The sequence below is a fragment of the Sorex fumeus genome, unplaced genomic scaffold (genome assembly GCF_029834395.1).
Source record: "Sorex fumeus unplaced genomic scaffold, SorFum_2.1 ptg000086l, whole genome shotgun sequence".
Classification (NCBI taxonomy): Eukaryota; Metazoa; Chordata; class Mammalia; order Eulipotyphla; family Soricidae; genus Sorex; species Sorex fumeus.
In genome coordinates, this window is record NW_026606143.1 from 32,454,403 (window position 1) to 32,468,485 (window position 14,083).

The window sequence follows — 14,083 nt, forward strand, 5'->3', positions numbered from 1 at the left end:
TTGTTATTTGTGATGAAAGTATTGTCTAGTAGCTGAATATTAAAGACACTTTCATAATGCATGCCTATGTTTTAAAGTGCCAGGGATAGAACCCAGGGCCTACACATGCACAGAGCTATACTGCTGAACCACATACCTATTCAATAAAAAAATATGCTTGTTGATACTGAAACACCACTTGCCTTCTTTTTTCCTGAGAATTGAACCAGCTCCGTATCTTTGGAATAGTAAGTTTGACAAATAATATATATTTCCTTTGTGAAAAATTTCTACAAAGGACTTATATTTTAAGGCCAGAGAGATATTAGAGAGGGTAAGGCCCTGTGCATGCCTGGCCCTAGTTTGATCCCTGGTGCCACATCTCATCCCCCAAGCACTGCCAGGGGTGATCCTTGATCACATCTGGTGTGGCAAAAAATGAAAAGAATGAAGGAATAAGCAGTAAAGTTTTCTTAAAATGAATACATGTATACTTGTATCTTGATTTCAACTCTCATGATCTAATAACACAAACTCTCTTTCTTGAAAGCAATAAGAAAATGTTTATTTGGTAATGACAAAATTAAAAGAATATTTATAAATAACTACATATCTATTAAAATCAATACAAACTGTATATCATTATTAAGGATGAATAAGATCTTGAACAAGTGTAAAGTCATACAGAAATCCAGGTATGAAAGAAAAAGGCAGTCTAGACACTTGGTTGCTGACCTGACCATCTTATTCCTGTCAAAGACACAAAATTTCATAAAACAAACCAGATGAGGGGCTAGAGTGATAGGTAGGGCATTTGCCTTGCATGCGGCCGACCCAGGTTCTATTCCCAGCATCCCATATGCTCCCCTGAGCACCGCCAGGGGTGATTCCTGAGTGCAGAGCCAGGAGTAACCCCTGTGCATCGCTGGATGTGACCCAAAAAGCGAAAAAAAAAACTGATGAGGCTCCTCTGTTGCCATAAGAAATAAACTTTAGAATGAGAATACTACCAAATCATATCTGAATATAAACAAAACGTGGTTATACAGTTACTAACATTAACACAAACTCTCTTTTCAGGAGAAACCATGGAGGTGACCGTCTGCAGGCTCTCCGAGTCATGCTCCAGATTCTGGAGTACTGTGAACATCCTTCCCCAGACTTGTTCTGCCTGTGTGGGAGGATCTACAGAGACATCTTCTTGGAATCAGAATATAAAGATTGTGAAAGCCGAGATAGCGCTATTGTATGGTAAATCCTTACTTAGCCTTAGTCAGTAGCAGTACATCTCTGCAAAGACAGAATTACAGAATGTGACCAGAAGAAAACCTCCTTTCTGAGGATTTCCAGTTGTAAAAAGGAATCAAAGGAAATCTATATATTGAGAAACCACATTTATGACATTTTTTTATTGCTGGAAATGGGCAGATACATGAGGGAAATACACTCTTCCCATAAGTTCACTCACTTACAGGATTCAGCAGGCTTCTTCCCAAATCTGGAACCTTTTTAAAATCCACATTGAGGCATTTTTTTTCTCAGTAAGCTATTTTTTCAATAGATGCTTAAAGATTTACTTGGAAAATAACTTCTCCAGTCAGTTTTTATGAGAAGTTGGTTTCATTATTTTTACCTTTTCTTTCTCTTCTCTTATAATCTGATATAATAAGAGTTTGTTGATTCTGTAATTACAGGTATCGTCAAGGTTTCGAGTTAGAGCCAAGTCTTTACTCAGGAACCAATCTTGCGGTTTTACTGATAATTTCTGGGCAGCACTTTGAAAGTTCCGTGGAACTAAGGAAAATAGGTAAAGCTATTTATTATTGCTAGTGTTGGTATTTTAGAAACATAAGCTTAACAATGAAAATTATAAGAAAAATTTAAAAATTAAAATAAATAAATTATAAGAACCCAGTGCCACATTGTTCTCCAAGCATCACTGGATGCCACCCCCAAGCAATACTGCATATGCCCCAGAAAAGAAATATTCCAAGAGCTGGAGTATAGTGCATGTTTCACATGGGTGTTGCCCTTCATTCCATGCCTGGAACCAAAATAAATTTTAAAAATTATCTTCGAATCACATTGAATTTCAGAAGAAACAGTTCCTTTCTGATAACAGGACTGATAACATTTGTTAAAACAAAATGCCCACTTTTCTCTCTCTTGAAAAGTCTACCAAGTCTGTTAGAAATGGCAAAGATTTTTTTATAACTTTATCTAAAATTCACATTCTTAAGGTGTCCACTTGAACAGTTTGTTGGGAAAACAAGGGAACTTGGATAAGATGAACAATTACTGGGATGTAGGTCAATTCTTCAAAGTCACCATATTGATCAGTGATGTCGGGAAGGCCGTAAAGGCAGCAGAAAGGTTGTTCACATTACAGCCTCCAGTCCGGTAAGTCATCTGTCCATTATCAGTACCCATCTCTTATCTGATACTGTTCCAAAATGTTGTCCCTGAGGAGAGAAGATATGAATCCATACAACTGTACCTATTGTCAGGCTTCTCCTGGCATTTGTTAAAACAAGGTTAGGGCAGAAAGAATAGTTTGCAAGCTGATTTGGTTTTATGTGAAGGCAAGGGTAGACACACACTCCTTGAGAATTTATCCCACCATTCAATATCACCAAGACTAGATTCTCACTTCTTTTTATTATGTATGTATTGTACTTTTGTGGAAAACAGTAGTAAAGCAGTAGTAAAGTAATAAAGCACACCTGGAAAATGATAATCTTAATAAATGGAAAATGTAACTACTAGAACTAAAAGATCAGTTGTAGATGGGGTAAAAAAAATGGTAACATAGCAGTGACCATCAGGTTGCCTATTAGATATCCTTTGAAAATATGTGAGAAAAAATGCTTAAAACATTGAAATGTATGTTGGGATTATCATAAATATGAAAAGCTGGTTGTAGCATATGTCTTTCTCTGTAGCTGTGGTTATGAAACTTTAGCCTATATCACAGTCAATTAAACATAGATTACTGTCAGCCTACCTCAGATTTCTGAACCAGATGGAGCATAAGAATTCACATTTACAAATGGCAGGATGATGCTCTCAGTTTGAGGACTGCACTTTAATAATGGATGTTTTCTATTGACTCTTTTAAATTCAAAGTGAGTTTACTACATGACTCAGATAAAGGCCTTGGAAAGGTGGGGTAATGTCTGACCTCCCTGAGAGATGTTAAGCTTCATTAGACTTGTGATTATCTTATTGATTGCTATGATAGCACAGTGGTAGGGCGTTCACCTTACAAGCGGCCAACGTGGCCGACCCGAGTTCGATTCCTCCGCCCCTCTCGGAGAGCCCGGCAAGCTACCGAGAGTATTCGATATGCCAGACACAGTAACAACAAAGTCTCCAATGGAGACGTTACTGGGCCCGCTCGAGCAAATCGACGATCAACGGGAGGGCCTTTACCTTACCTTTAATGTCTTAATATATACTCAAAAACATTTGTGTAATGGAAATAGAATTGATGAATTTTTTGAAAAATAATGACTAATTATCTCAAGGATGAATTATTGTTAGAAGTTTCAGTCTAACTTTTTTCTAATCCCTGTTTTCTAATATTTTGAATATATATTTGGATTGGGCTGGAGCGATAGCACAGCGGGTAGGGCGTCTGCCTTACAAGCGGCCAACATGGCCGACCCGAGTTTGATTCCTCCGCCCCCCTCGGAGAGCCCGGCAAGCTACTGAGAGTATTCGATATGCCAGACACAGTAACAACAAAGTCTCCAATGGAGACGTTACTGGGCCCGCTCGAGCAAATCGATGATCAACGGGAGGGCCTTTACTTTACTTTTATATTTGGATTCCCCGCTCGGAGAGCCCGGCAAGCTACCGAGAGTATCTCGCCCGCACGGCAGAGCCCGGCAAGCTCCCCGTGACGTATTCAATATGCCAAACACAGTAACAACAAAGTCTTCAATGGAGACGTTACTGGACCTGCTCGAGCAAATCGATGAACAATGGGAGGACAGTGACAGTGATATTTGGATTGCTTATGTAATTAAAATTTCCAACTTTTGAAGCTGGAGAGATAGTGCAGTGGGTAAGGTGCATGCAAGCACCAGGATTCTTTTTCCCGTAATTTTTTTTTTAATTTTTATTAGTGAGACACCATGACAAGCACCAGGATTTGATCCCCAGCAGCACATGTGGTTTCCTGAGCAATCCCCAGCATCATATGTGGTTTCCTGATCATGGAAACCACAGTCCATGGCAGTCTCTGAGCGCAGAGACAGGAATGAGCGCTGAGAACAGCCCTTCCCACACACCAAAATTATTTTTCATTTTTAACAATTCTGTTTCCCCTTCCTCATTCAGAGAACCAGATTGAACTTCAAGGATAGAAATCTCTTTTGTCATATCTTGAACCCATTTCTTCCCAGTCTAAAGGCCTTAATTGGGTACCCAGGCCAAACCTCTTTAAGGTAGAAAGAACAGAGCCATGTTGATACTACAGCCTTTTAAATGGCCTTCCCTTGAGTCCTGATTTTAAGATGCATTGCTGCCTCTGGATCAGCCAGAGATGAGTCCATGGAGAAGGGAGTGAAAGGTCAGTTACATTCTCATTACATCCTCACATGGACTAATTTATAGGTCTTGTCCCTATTCTTGAGGAACCAGTACCAACTTCAGGTCCATGACTTGCTAGAGAGCCTGTAATAACACATTGTTGGAGTTTAGAGTTTATTTTCATAAAAGCATATAGATTAAACTCAACAAAGGCAAAAGTCAGGTAGGGCAAAGTCCAGGGGAAGTCATGTTGAAAACTCACTCCTCTTGTCCTCTCCAAGTGCATTCATATTGACAGTACTTAATGATCCCAGCAACAGTGTGTTCTAACTTACACAGAATATTGCCAACAAAGGGAGCTCATGAAGCTTTGGAGTTCAGGGAACTTTAAGGAGTCAGTTCTAGACAGGATATACTTAGAGGTAAGCTTCCAGAAACCAGTCAAGGACCAGATCTTTCTTTGTAATGTGCAGTTTGAACAACATAGGCCACTGAGTTAATCCTTTACCATGTTGTACCCAAGTCAGTCAGATGATATATAGCTTACGTGTTTTATCTTCAAAAAGTAGTTCCAGACTTTATCCTGAAAAGGCAAAGTAGTACTTTGATGCTCTCCGCTGAAGAATCCTTTTCATTATGAAAGAGTTGAATCCCCACTGCTTGGCAAATATGATTCAAAAGTTTTATTTTATTGACAGATGATAATGATACTAAAGATGATTCTGGCACTGAAAAAAATTCAGTATACAATATGAATTTAAGGCTTTGGGAAAATTTACATTTGAGAGGGAATAGATTGAATTTTGTTTCTCTAAATACCTAATTCATTGGTGCTTGTGATTTTTTTTTCAGCTACATGAAAACATTATTTCAGAGCTTGTTACTAATTCGCCACTTTAGAAAAACTGTGAATGAATATTCACCAAAGCAAGAGCAGCTTAATTTCTGGTTAGATATCCTTTTTGAATCAGTAAACACAGTCCCCAATGGACTCAGATTTCCGGTAAGATATGGTCAGCCTATTTCTTTGAGATAAGAAAGAGGTATTCAAACTATCAAGTTATTGAATATTCTGAAATGAAGAAAACTGTTAAGATAACTGGATATGTTGTTACCTTAAAGTTTTCCATTAGTGCTGTACAGAATTAACCAGTGACAGATCAGCTCCCTAGAAAAAATTAAGTGTTCTTTAAAAAAAGTACTCAATGGAAATGTCCCAGAGGACATTTGGCACTGTCTAGAGACATTTTGGTTTCACAGTTGTGAAGCAGGTGTTGTTACTTGTTGCTAGTAGGGTTCAAGATGGCTTCAGACTTTTCACCGTGTGCAGGACAAGACTACATAAACAGAATTATCCAGCCCCAGATGTCAGTAGTGTGGAGAAATCATGCTTGCAGACGATGCAGTGTTACTAGTAAAAACTTAGATTTCAAAATTATTTCCTATTGAGCTTTGATTTGCTTCCAGTGCCACTATTTAAAATTATTTAAAAGCAAAACTGCATTTAGCTTTCCACTGAAATTTTGTTTCAATTTTATAACCATCTTAGAAGATATTCTAAGATTGCCAAGCATCCAGGAAGGCTGAACTTTAGGAAATTGTGTTTCATACTTAATGCTATGAGTTGCGGCAGTTTCATTAAATACCTAATAACAAGATTAAACCGTTTGAATGAAATTTTTATAATCATCATTTTGTTTCTGGGGGTAAGTTTTAAAATTGCATTTTAATTACGAAAAAATTCAAACCTCCCAAAAGCTACAAAAGAATAATGGAACAGACATTCATGTATTCTCTTCAGTTTCACCATATATGTTGCTTGATTTGCTTTGGAAATTTATTCTGTCTCCCCCTGCCAACTTCTTCCCTTCCCTTCTACTTTCCCCCAACAAAATGAAACATTACTGACAGATTGTCATCATGCTTTCTATTCCTCTATGTTTTATTTATTTATTTTTTATTTTATTGAATCACCGTGAGAGAGTTACAGGCTTTCATTTTGGGGTTACAATCACACAATGATCAAACACCCATCCCTCCACCAGTGTGCATTCCCCATCACCAACCTCCCCCAGTATACCCCCCTTCCCCTCCCTCCCCCTGCATCCATGGCAGACAATATTCCCCATACTCTCTCTATGTTTTATTTTTAAAGACTTGGTACTTACTTGGAGATTATCCATTTTCTTCCTCATTTCTCTCAAAACCTGTAACTTCCCTTCTCTATGTCACCTGTCTCCTAAGGCATTGCTTTCTCTGTTATCTTATTCAAAGAACTTTCCGCCCCCATTTCATTGATGGGATTGTGTTGGCACATAGTGGGTATGTAAGCATTTGTGGAACATCAAATTTGCTGCTTCCTCTCTGAGAAGGGCACCCCATGTCTTCCAGTGTACTATAGAAAATTGTTCTTCTTCTAGGTTCTAGTGATAGAACATACCAAAGTGTACCAGCCTTCTTATGTCTCTATCAACCATGAAGCTGAGGAGAAGACTATTACTCTGTGGCACGTATTGCCCAAGGAAATGGTAAGAAGGAAATCACAAACATCTTTCTTTTCTTTGTTCTGTATTATTTAATCAATAGTTCAATTTTCAAATAGGAGAGTCATACATTTGAAAGAATAGACACCTCGTGGTTAACTTCTGAAATGTAGGAAAGTCTGAGAGTATAACAGATGAAAGAAAGAAAAAGGTTTACTCCCTTGTGTGTACTGTGCATGTGTGTTTGTGTGTGTGTGTGTGTGTGTATATATATATATATATATATATATATATATATAGTGTGCTTTTGCATGCAGCCGACCCGGGTTTGATTCCCAGCATCCCATATGGTCCCCTGAGCACCACCAGGAGTAACTCTTGAGTGCAGAGCCAGGAGTGACGCCTGTGCATCGCCGGGTGTGACCCAAGAAAAAGCAAAAAAATAAAATTTAACTCATTTCAAATTGAGATTATTTACTGTAAACTGGATTAGATACAAATGAAGTTTTATTATATTTTTGAAAATGTTTCTGGTGTTATGCAGCATATAATGTTTCTGCCTATGCTATTTTAATTTTTTATCTATAAAATTTTAATACTTCACTCCAATGAGATTAAAATAGCAGTTATTACTGACAATAAAATAAGCAAAATATTGTTTTCTGTCATGTAAAAAAATCAAATTACTACTTCTTTTATATCTCCAGAAACAAATCTATGAATGGAATTTCACAGCTTCTTCAATTAGAGGAGTAAGGTAAGAGCAGAAGAGAAAATATCATTGCTGTTTTAATGCAAATGATAATGTTTTATGCACTTTAGTGTTTCCACTTTTTATTTTCATTCTGAAGTCTTTTTATTTTTTATTGCTCGTTTGTTTTGGGGATTTTCTTGGCCATTAGGATTACACTAGGTGGTGCTTGTGAGCCAATGCAGTGCTAGATATTGAACCGTGCTTATCGTTTGAAAGAGATATTTTTGTTGTTTCCACTTTGGGGCCATTATAAATAATGCTGCCATGAAATTTTGCTATAATCTCTTAATATGGATTGATGTTTATTTCTCTGAGGCCTATTATGGGGTATTATATCATTTCAACCAATTACATGAATGTGCAAAGGATTTGAAGTCATTTAGGCCCTAGGGTCAGTGTGACACATAGAACATATGTGTTAAGCAACAAACTGTTGTCATTTCTTTACAGATAGATTTTCAAAATATCCTCACTAGCTCCTAGTTTGAATTCTTTTTGGATCACCCTGAAACAGCAGAAGCTATTACTGTTTTGATTGTGTTTCTCATGTAACACCTAACACGTGAATATTGGTTAAAGAAATTGCAACTCCCACGAAAAATGTGACTTACAAAAGGCAAGATAGAGTGGTTTCATTTGTGTAAAGAATTAATTATATGAAAGACTCTCCTTTTCCGTGGTGCCATCTAACAAAATGAGAACCATCAGCCCATTGTAGGTAAAGAACTTTCTAGCAGTAGGCTACCAGCAGGTGGAGTATGGTGATTTTCTGTCACTGTTTATGTCCATGCTGGAAAAATATATCCTGTTTGAGGAGAGCAGTAGACTCAGATCTTGACTTTGAGTGGGGATGAACCAGATAACATTTAAATGCCACATCTATTTCTGTTTCCCTTATGTGAGCACGGCAAAGCCTGGCAAGCTACCGTGACGTATTCAATAGGCCAAACACAGTAACGGTAAGTCTCACGATAGAGACGTTACTGGACCCGCTCGAGCAAATCGATAAATAACGGGAGGACCAGGACCATGACTAATATGTGAACACAAATACTGTGTCCTGATACTTTTCAAGTCTTGAAATTCCTTTGATATCATAAAAAATTACTTCACAAATAACTTCCCAGGTTTTTTTTTTTGTTGTTAAACCGTAAACTCCAGGGCCACAGATCACACTTTGTTGACTTTTCTCCTTCCCATATTTATCACTGAGCACTGAGTATAAATTCCTGACAACAGTTAAAAATCTGTTGATGAGGACAAATTCAAACCTAAGTCAGATAAGTGTCCCTGCTATTTCAATTTCTTAGGGAAAATGGAAGTAACATTTGGGAGGTATTTGTTAAAACATTAGTCTTTTAAGCTTGTAAGATATTAACATTTTTCTCAAAAGTTTGAAGTGTATAGTAAGACATATAAATATACATTTTATGTTTTGAAATTTTATAGCATATTCAAGTCTGATGAGCGGTGTTGTTTTCTTTACATCAATGATAATGTTGATGACTTTCAAATCTGCTTTTCCACCAAGGAGCAGTGTAAGAGGTGAGTTACAACTGATCCAGGATTTTAAATCTAATTATGGTGAGGCATATTTAAAGGGTTTTTCTTGTGAAAAATACTTATTTGCTCTCCTAAGTTTCCCGAAAATTTAACTCATGGAAAATTATTTTATAGCTTTGAAATAAAAATTAATGTACTGTGCACTTTGCCCATTTAAAGTGCATAAATAAAAATTTTATGTTTACAGTTTTGTAACTATCACTAAAATTTAATTTTAGAATATTTTCATTAGCCCCCCCCCAGTTATCCTCCTTTGGGGAAGGGGCAAACCTGGCAGTGCTCAGGAGTTACTCCTGGCTCTGTATTCAGGAATTACTCCTGGCAATGTTCAGGAAGCCATGTGGGATGCCAGGGATTGAACCCAGGTCAGCCGTGTGCAAGGCAAGCACCTTACCCTTTGTACTATCTCTCCAGACCCCCTGTTGTTTTATTGTACCTTTTAGCTTTAACAGTGTCTCCTGTGTCTGGAGCCAGGAGGAAAAGTAGTACTCAGTAAACGGTCAGTGTACTGTCTTATTTAGGGCTGTCAAGGCTAGCTTGCAACCTGGACAAGCAACAATTTCTGTCTGTCTTATTCTTTGTGACTGACCCTGCTGGACAGGGGTCAGAGGGGCCAGTTTGATTCACTTTTTGTGATAAAACCATACAATAATTTATTTTGAATTCATCTTTGCATTTTATATGAGGTAGATGAACAACGGGAGGACAGTGACAGAGATCTGGATTTATGAGGACTGGTTTATATTAAGCTGAACTGTAGCACTGTAGCACTATCCTCCTGTTGTTCATCGATTTGCTCGAGCGGGCACCAGTAATGTCTCACAACAAATCGTGAGACTTGTTGTTACTGTGTTTGGCATATTGAATATGTCACAAGTAGCTTGCCAGGCTTTGCCGTGTGGGCGAGATATTCTCGGTAGCTTGCCGGGCTCTCCAAGAGTGGCGGAGGAGCTGAACTGTATCAGCATAATTATGTGATAGTTATTTTATTTTTATATTTTGGGGGGTCACACCCAGAAATGCTCAGGGGTTCCTCCTGACTCTGCACTCAGGAATTACTTCTGGCAGTGCTGGGGGACCATATTGGATGCTGGGGGTCAAATCCAGGTTGGCTGCATGCAAAGCAAATGCCCTACCTGCTGTGCTTTTGCTCCGGCCCTAATGCAGTTATTTTAATCTAAATACATCATTCTCTTCTCATCCTTTCCCTTATACAAGACTTATTTCTCACTAATAACTAGAATGTTTACCACTTGAAAGGTGATATTCCCACAATCCTGAACACCAGTTAGATTACCCTAGGAATTGTTGAGTCTCTGGACCAGATTTTAGAATCATAACATAGGGACAAATTTGAAGAATTTCCTGCTAGTGGAATGACTCACAAACAGTTCCCAGGGAAACAGTGCTGGAACAAGCCTTATAAGGACATAATAGATATATGTACATTTCTAATAGGCTGCCATACACAAAACTTTTTTATTCTATTTTTAGTTTGTTCTTTGGGGCTATACTCAGCAATGCTCAGGGTTTACTTCTGGCTCTGTACTCAGGAACTATTCCTGGCAGGCTCAGCAAACCATATGGGTCTGGAGATTGAACCCAGGTCAGCCACATGCGAAGCAAGCCCTCTATCACTGTACTATCTCTCTGCCCCCCCCCCAAAAGTGATTAATTCTAAACAATACATGAATGTAGCCCACATAAAAGAACTATTTAGTTTATTATCAGTGAAGCATTTCCCATAGAGTTCTCCAAAGAATAAACTGCCTTGTGAGTTCTCTGTCATTGGACATGTTCAAAGCCTCAATTGCTTAATCACTGGGTGGAAATACTATATAGTAGGATTAATATGTTGTGTAAGTACTTAGATACTTTAAATAACTTTCAGAGCAGTGTTCTTCAGCCTTTTCCACCTGTGGATTGGCAGCTGTCCTGCAAACAATTTCACAGACTGGCAATTATAAATCAGATGTTATACTAGTGGTTATTAACCTTTCAGCACCAGTCTTGTGGCTGCTGGGTGGAGAATTCTGCTTTAGAGTACCATGTCAAATCAAGGAGTGAAGTTCCATGAACTTATAAGAGCTTGCTTTATATTTAATCACAGTCTGATGCATTAAGGTAAAGAAAAGAGGTGATCATAATTGGTGTCTGTGACATTTGCTGTTCTAGGTTTTGCTCTTTGGTCAGAGATATGACAGCAGCAGACAATATAGTAGAGCTGGAGGGAGACATTGATGAATCCATTGTAGAGGTAAGTCACAGAAAACCTGGAAAATGAAGAACGTTATTCATAATGTGTCTTAGATACATTAGAAGATATTTCTGGGGCTAGAGAATTAGTGTGACTGACCCAGATTCAATCCCTGGAACTGCATCTAGTGCCGCAAGCACTGCCAGGATTGACTCTGGAACACAGAGCCAGGAGTAGACCCTGAATACCAATGGTGTGGCCCAAATGCCCTCCCCAAAGATACCTTTTTATGTGACGGTTATTTATAGGCATATTTTAAAAACTCATTTATGAACTAGCACTATGATCCATAACTTTCAGAAATCAAGCTTAATGAATTTATGTAGGAAAATATCATTACTCTAGAATGTTTTAAAAAATGATGGCACAGACTACACTGAATTTCCTTTTGTGTGGAACTTATGAGAAGGGTTTTTTCTAAACTAATTTTCTAAACTAATTAATGTTTATGAAACTAAGAGAAATAACTTACTGGAGCAAACTTTTTTTCTTTTCATGCTATAGGGGATAGACTTCAGGTCTTCAGGCATATGTGCTCTACCACTGATCCATATTCCCCCAGCTCGTTTAGACAACACTTGGAGTACACAGTAACTGCATATGCTTGACTAGGGAGTAATACACTGCAGATTTGTTTAAATCTTGTATAGATCTTCAGGTTTGAGTCCTCCCAAAAATTACAGTTTAATGAGATTTGACTTAAATCCCTTAAGGTTTCTTTAAGAAAATAGCAAAGGGAGGCCTTTTTTTTTGGTTGTTTGGTTTTTGGAAGCAACATCTAACAGTGATAAGGGGTTACTCCTGACTCTGTACTCAGAAATCACTCCTGGCAGTGCTCAGGGGACCATATGGGATACCAGGGATCAAACCTGGATTCAAATAAGGCAGCATGTAAGGCAAACACCCTACCACTGGACCATTGCTCTGGCCCTGCAAAGGGGTTCATTTTAGTAATGGATTTGGGACTCAGACTCTTAGCTCAGATCTAAAATTTCCTATGAAAATGAACTGAGGGACACATTTTAGAGCTAAGAAATGGGAGCACAGCGAAAGGTGTGATGTAAAAAAAAACCTTTTGTGCCTTGCAAGCTTGAGGCCACAAGTTTGATCTTTATACATGTCAAATACACTCCCAGTGGCTCTGATGTTTGGGATTCCTGGTGGCACAACAAAGTATGTGACATCCAGCAAGTTAGGCTACCAAGTATGGAATCCATTCCCAGTACCCATTCCCCTGCTATTACAGAAAATAACAAAGATAAGGGAGGGAGGAATAAGCAAGGTACATCAGATCTTCATTTAACACTGTCATCAAGAAATTGCAACTTTAAAGAACTGAACACCTCAAGACAAACTTTATTCTTAATTGGTATCAACATGAATTAACTTCTTTCAGCATATTTCCTGTTCATGAAAACATCACTTGTATATACAGGGGCCAGAAAAATATACAGTGGGTAGGGTGCTTGCTTTGTACGGAACCAATCCAGGCTCAATCCCCAGTACCCCATACCTGAGCCCTGCCAGGAGTAATCCCTGAGTGGAGAGCCAGGAGTAAGCCCTGAACACAAATAAAACTTGTGGCCCCCAAACAAAACTTGTATATACAGATCCAAATACCTCTATTTTTCAATGATCATGTGTCTTATTTGTTTCCCAACCCTCTTATTCCAGTTCAGAGTCAAGGGTGACCAGTGTTTCTTGGCACTGCTTGGGATCCCAACTCTAGACAGAAAACCCTTCCATCTCAGGATACACAAACACTTAGAACACCAAGATATGCCCTCTGAACCTCCTGTGCACATCATCAGGCTGTGGGAGGACATCATAGCACCCCAAGAAAGACATGCAATCCTGAAAATATGTGCACCACATAGACAGTGGCCTCAGTTTGAAGCCAGTAGTTTTTTCATCAATATGAAAATACTTCCTTTTCTAAGGACCTGCTGTCATTATTTCATGAAATACACATAGCTTAAATAGCATGACCCACATAGTCCTCAAACTATATTTTGATAATTTTTAAAAATATTTGAACAGTTTGGGGCCATTTAAGGGGCTCTTCCAGCATGAGATGTATGCTTCTTAAATTGTTACTCTTCTCTCTTCAGTATGAATATGAACTTGATGCCAGTGGCCAACGGATTGTGCTGGGAAAAGGAACCTATGGGATTGTGTACGCTGGAAGAGATCTGTCTAAGCAAGTGCTAATCGCCATCAAAGAAATCCCAGAAAAAAATAGCAGGTAAGTAGGACACACCTCCCAGAGGTTTCAGTCACCACTCTCAGCTCCCCTAATCTGTGCCCACCACTGACAGTTACAGGGGGTATAAAACATGAAATTCAGAATATCCAGATTTTGTCTGCTACTGAGGATGATTGACTTTTATTCTCTGCATGTTAGAAATAGATTGAGAAAACATAAAATCTTCACTTAGAGGTATGTGGCTTGTGGAAAGTTACCTTTGTCTCTTTCTTTGAAGCGGGGCTCAAGCATTGCTCAGGGGTGAT

General features: G+C 38.5%; 1 protein-coding gene across 1 annotated transcript in view; it reads left to right on the forward strand.

Annotated features, from left to right (window-relative positions):
* The window catches only part of MAP3K15 (mitogen-activated protein kinase kinase kinase 15), a 61,068-nt gene that overhangs the window by 22,367 nt on the left and 24,618 nt on the right, over positions 1–14,083 (forward strand). The window contains exons 7-15 of the mRNA XM_056131130.1: positions 1,060–1,230; positions 1,674–1,786; positions 2,220–2,379; positions 5,368–5,518; positions 6,936–7,043; positions 7,706–7,755; positions 9,202–9,297; positions 11,491–11,572; positions 13,684–13,817. Of these exons, the coding sequence (XP_055987105.1) occupies positions 1,060–1,230; positions 1,674–1,786; positions 2,220–2,379; positions 5,368–5,518; positions 6,936–7,043; positions 7,706–7,755; positions 9,202–9,297; positions 11,491–11,572; positions 13,684–13,817 (1,065 nt within the window). The remainder of the gene's footprint in view (positions 1–1,059; positions 1,231–1,673; positions 1,787–2,219; positions 2,380–5,367; positions 5,519–6,935; positions 7,044–7,705; positions 7,756–9,201; positions 9,298–11,490; positions 11,573–13,683; positions 13,818–14,083) is intronic.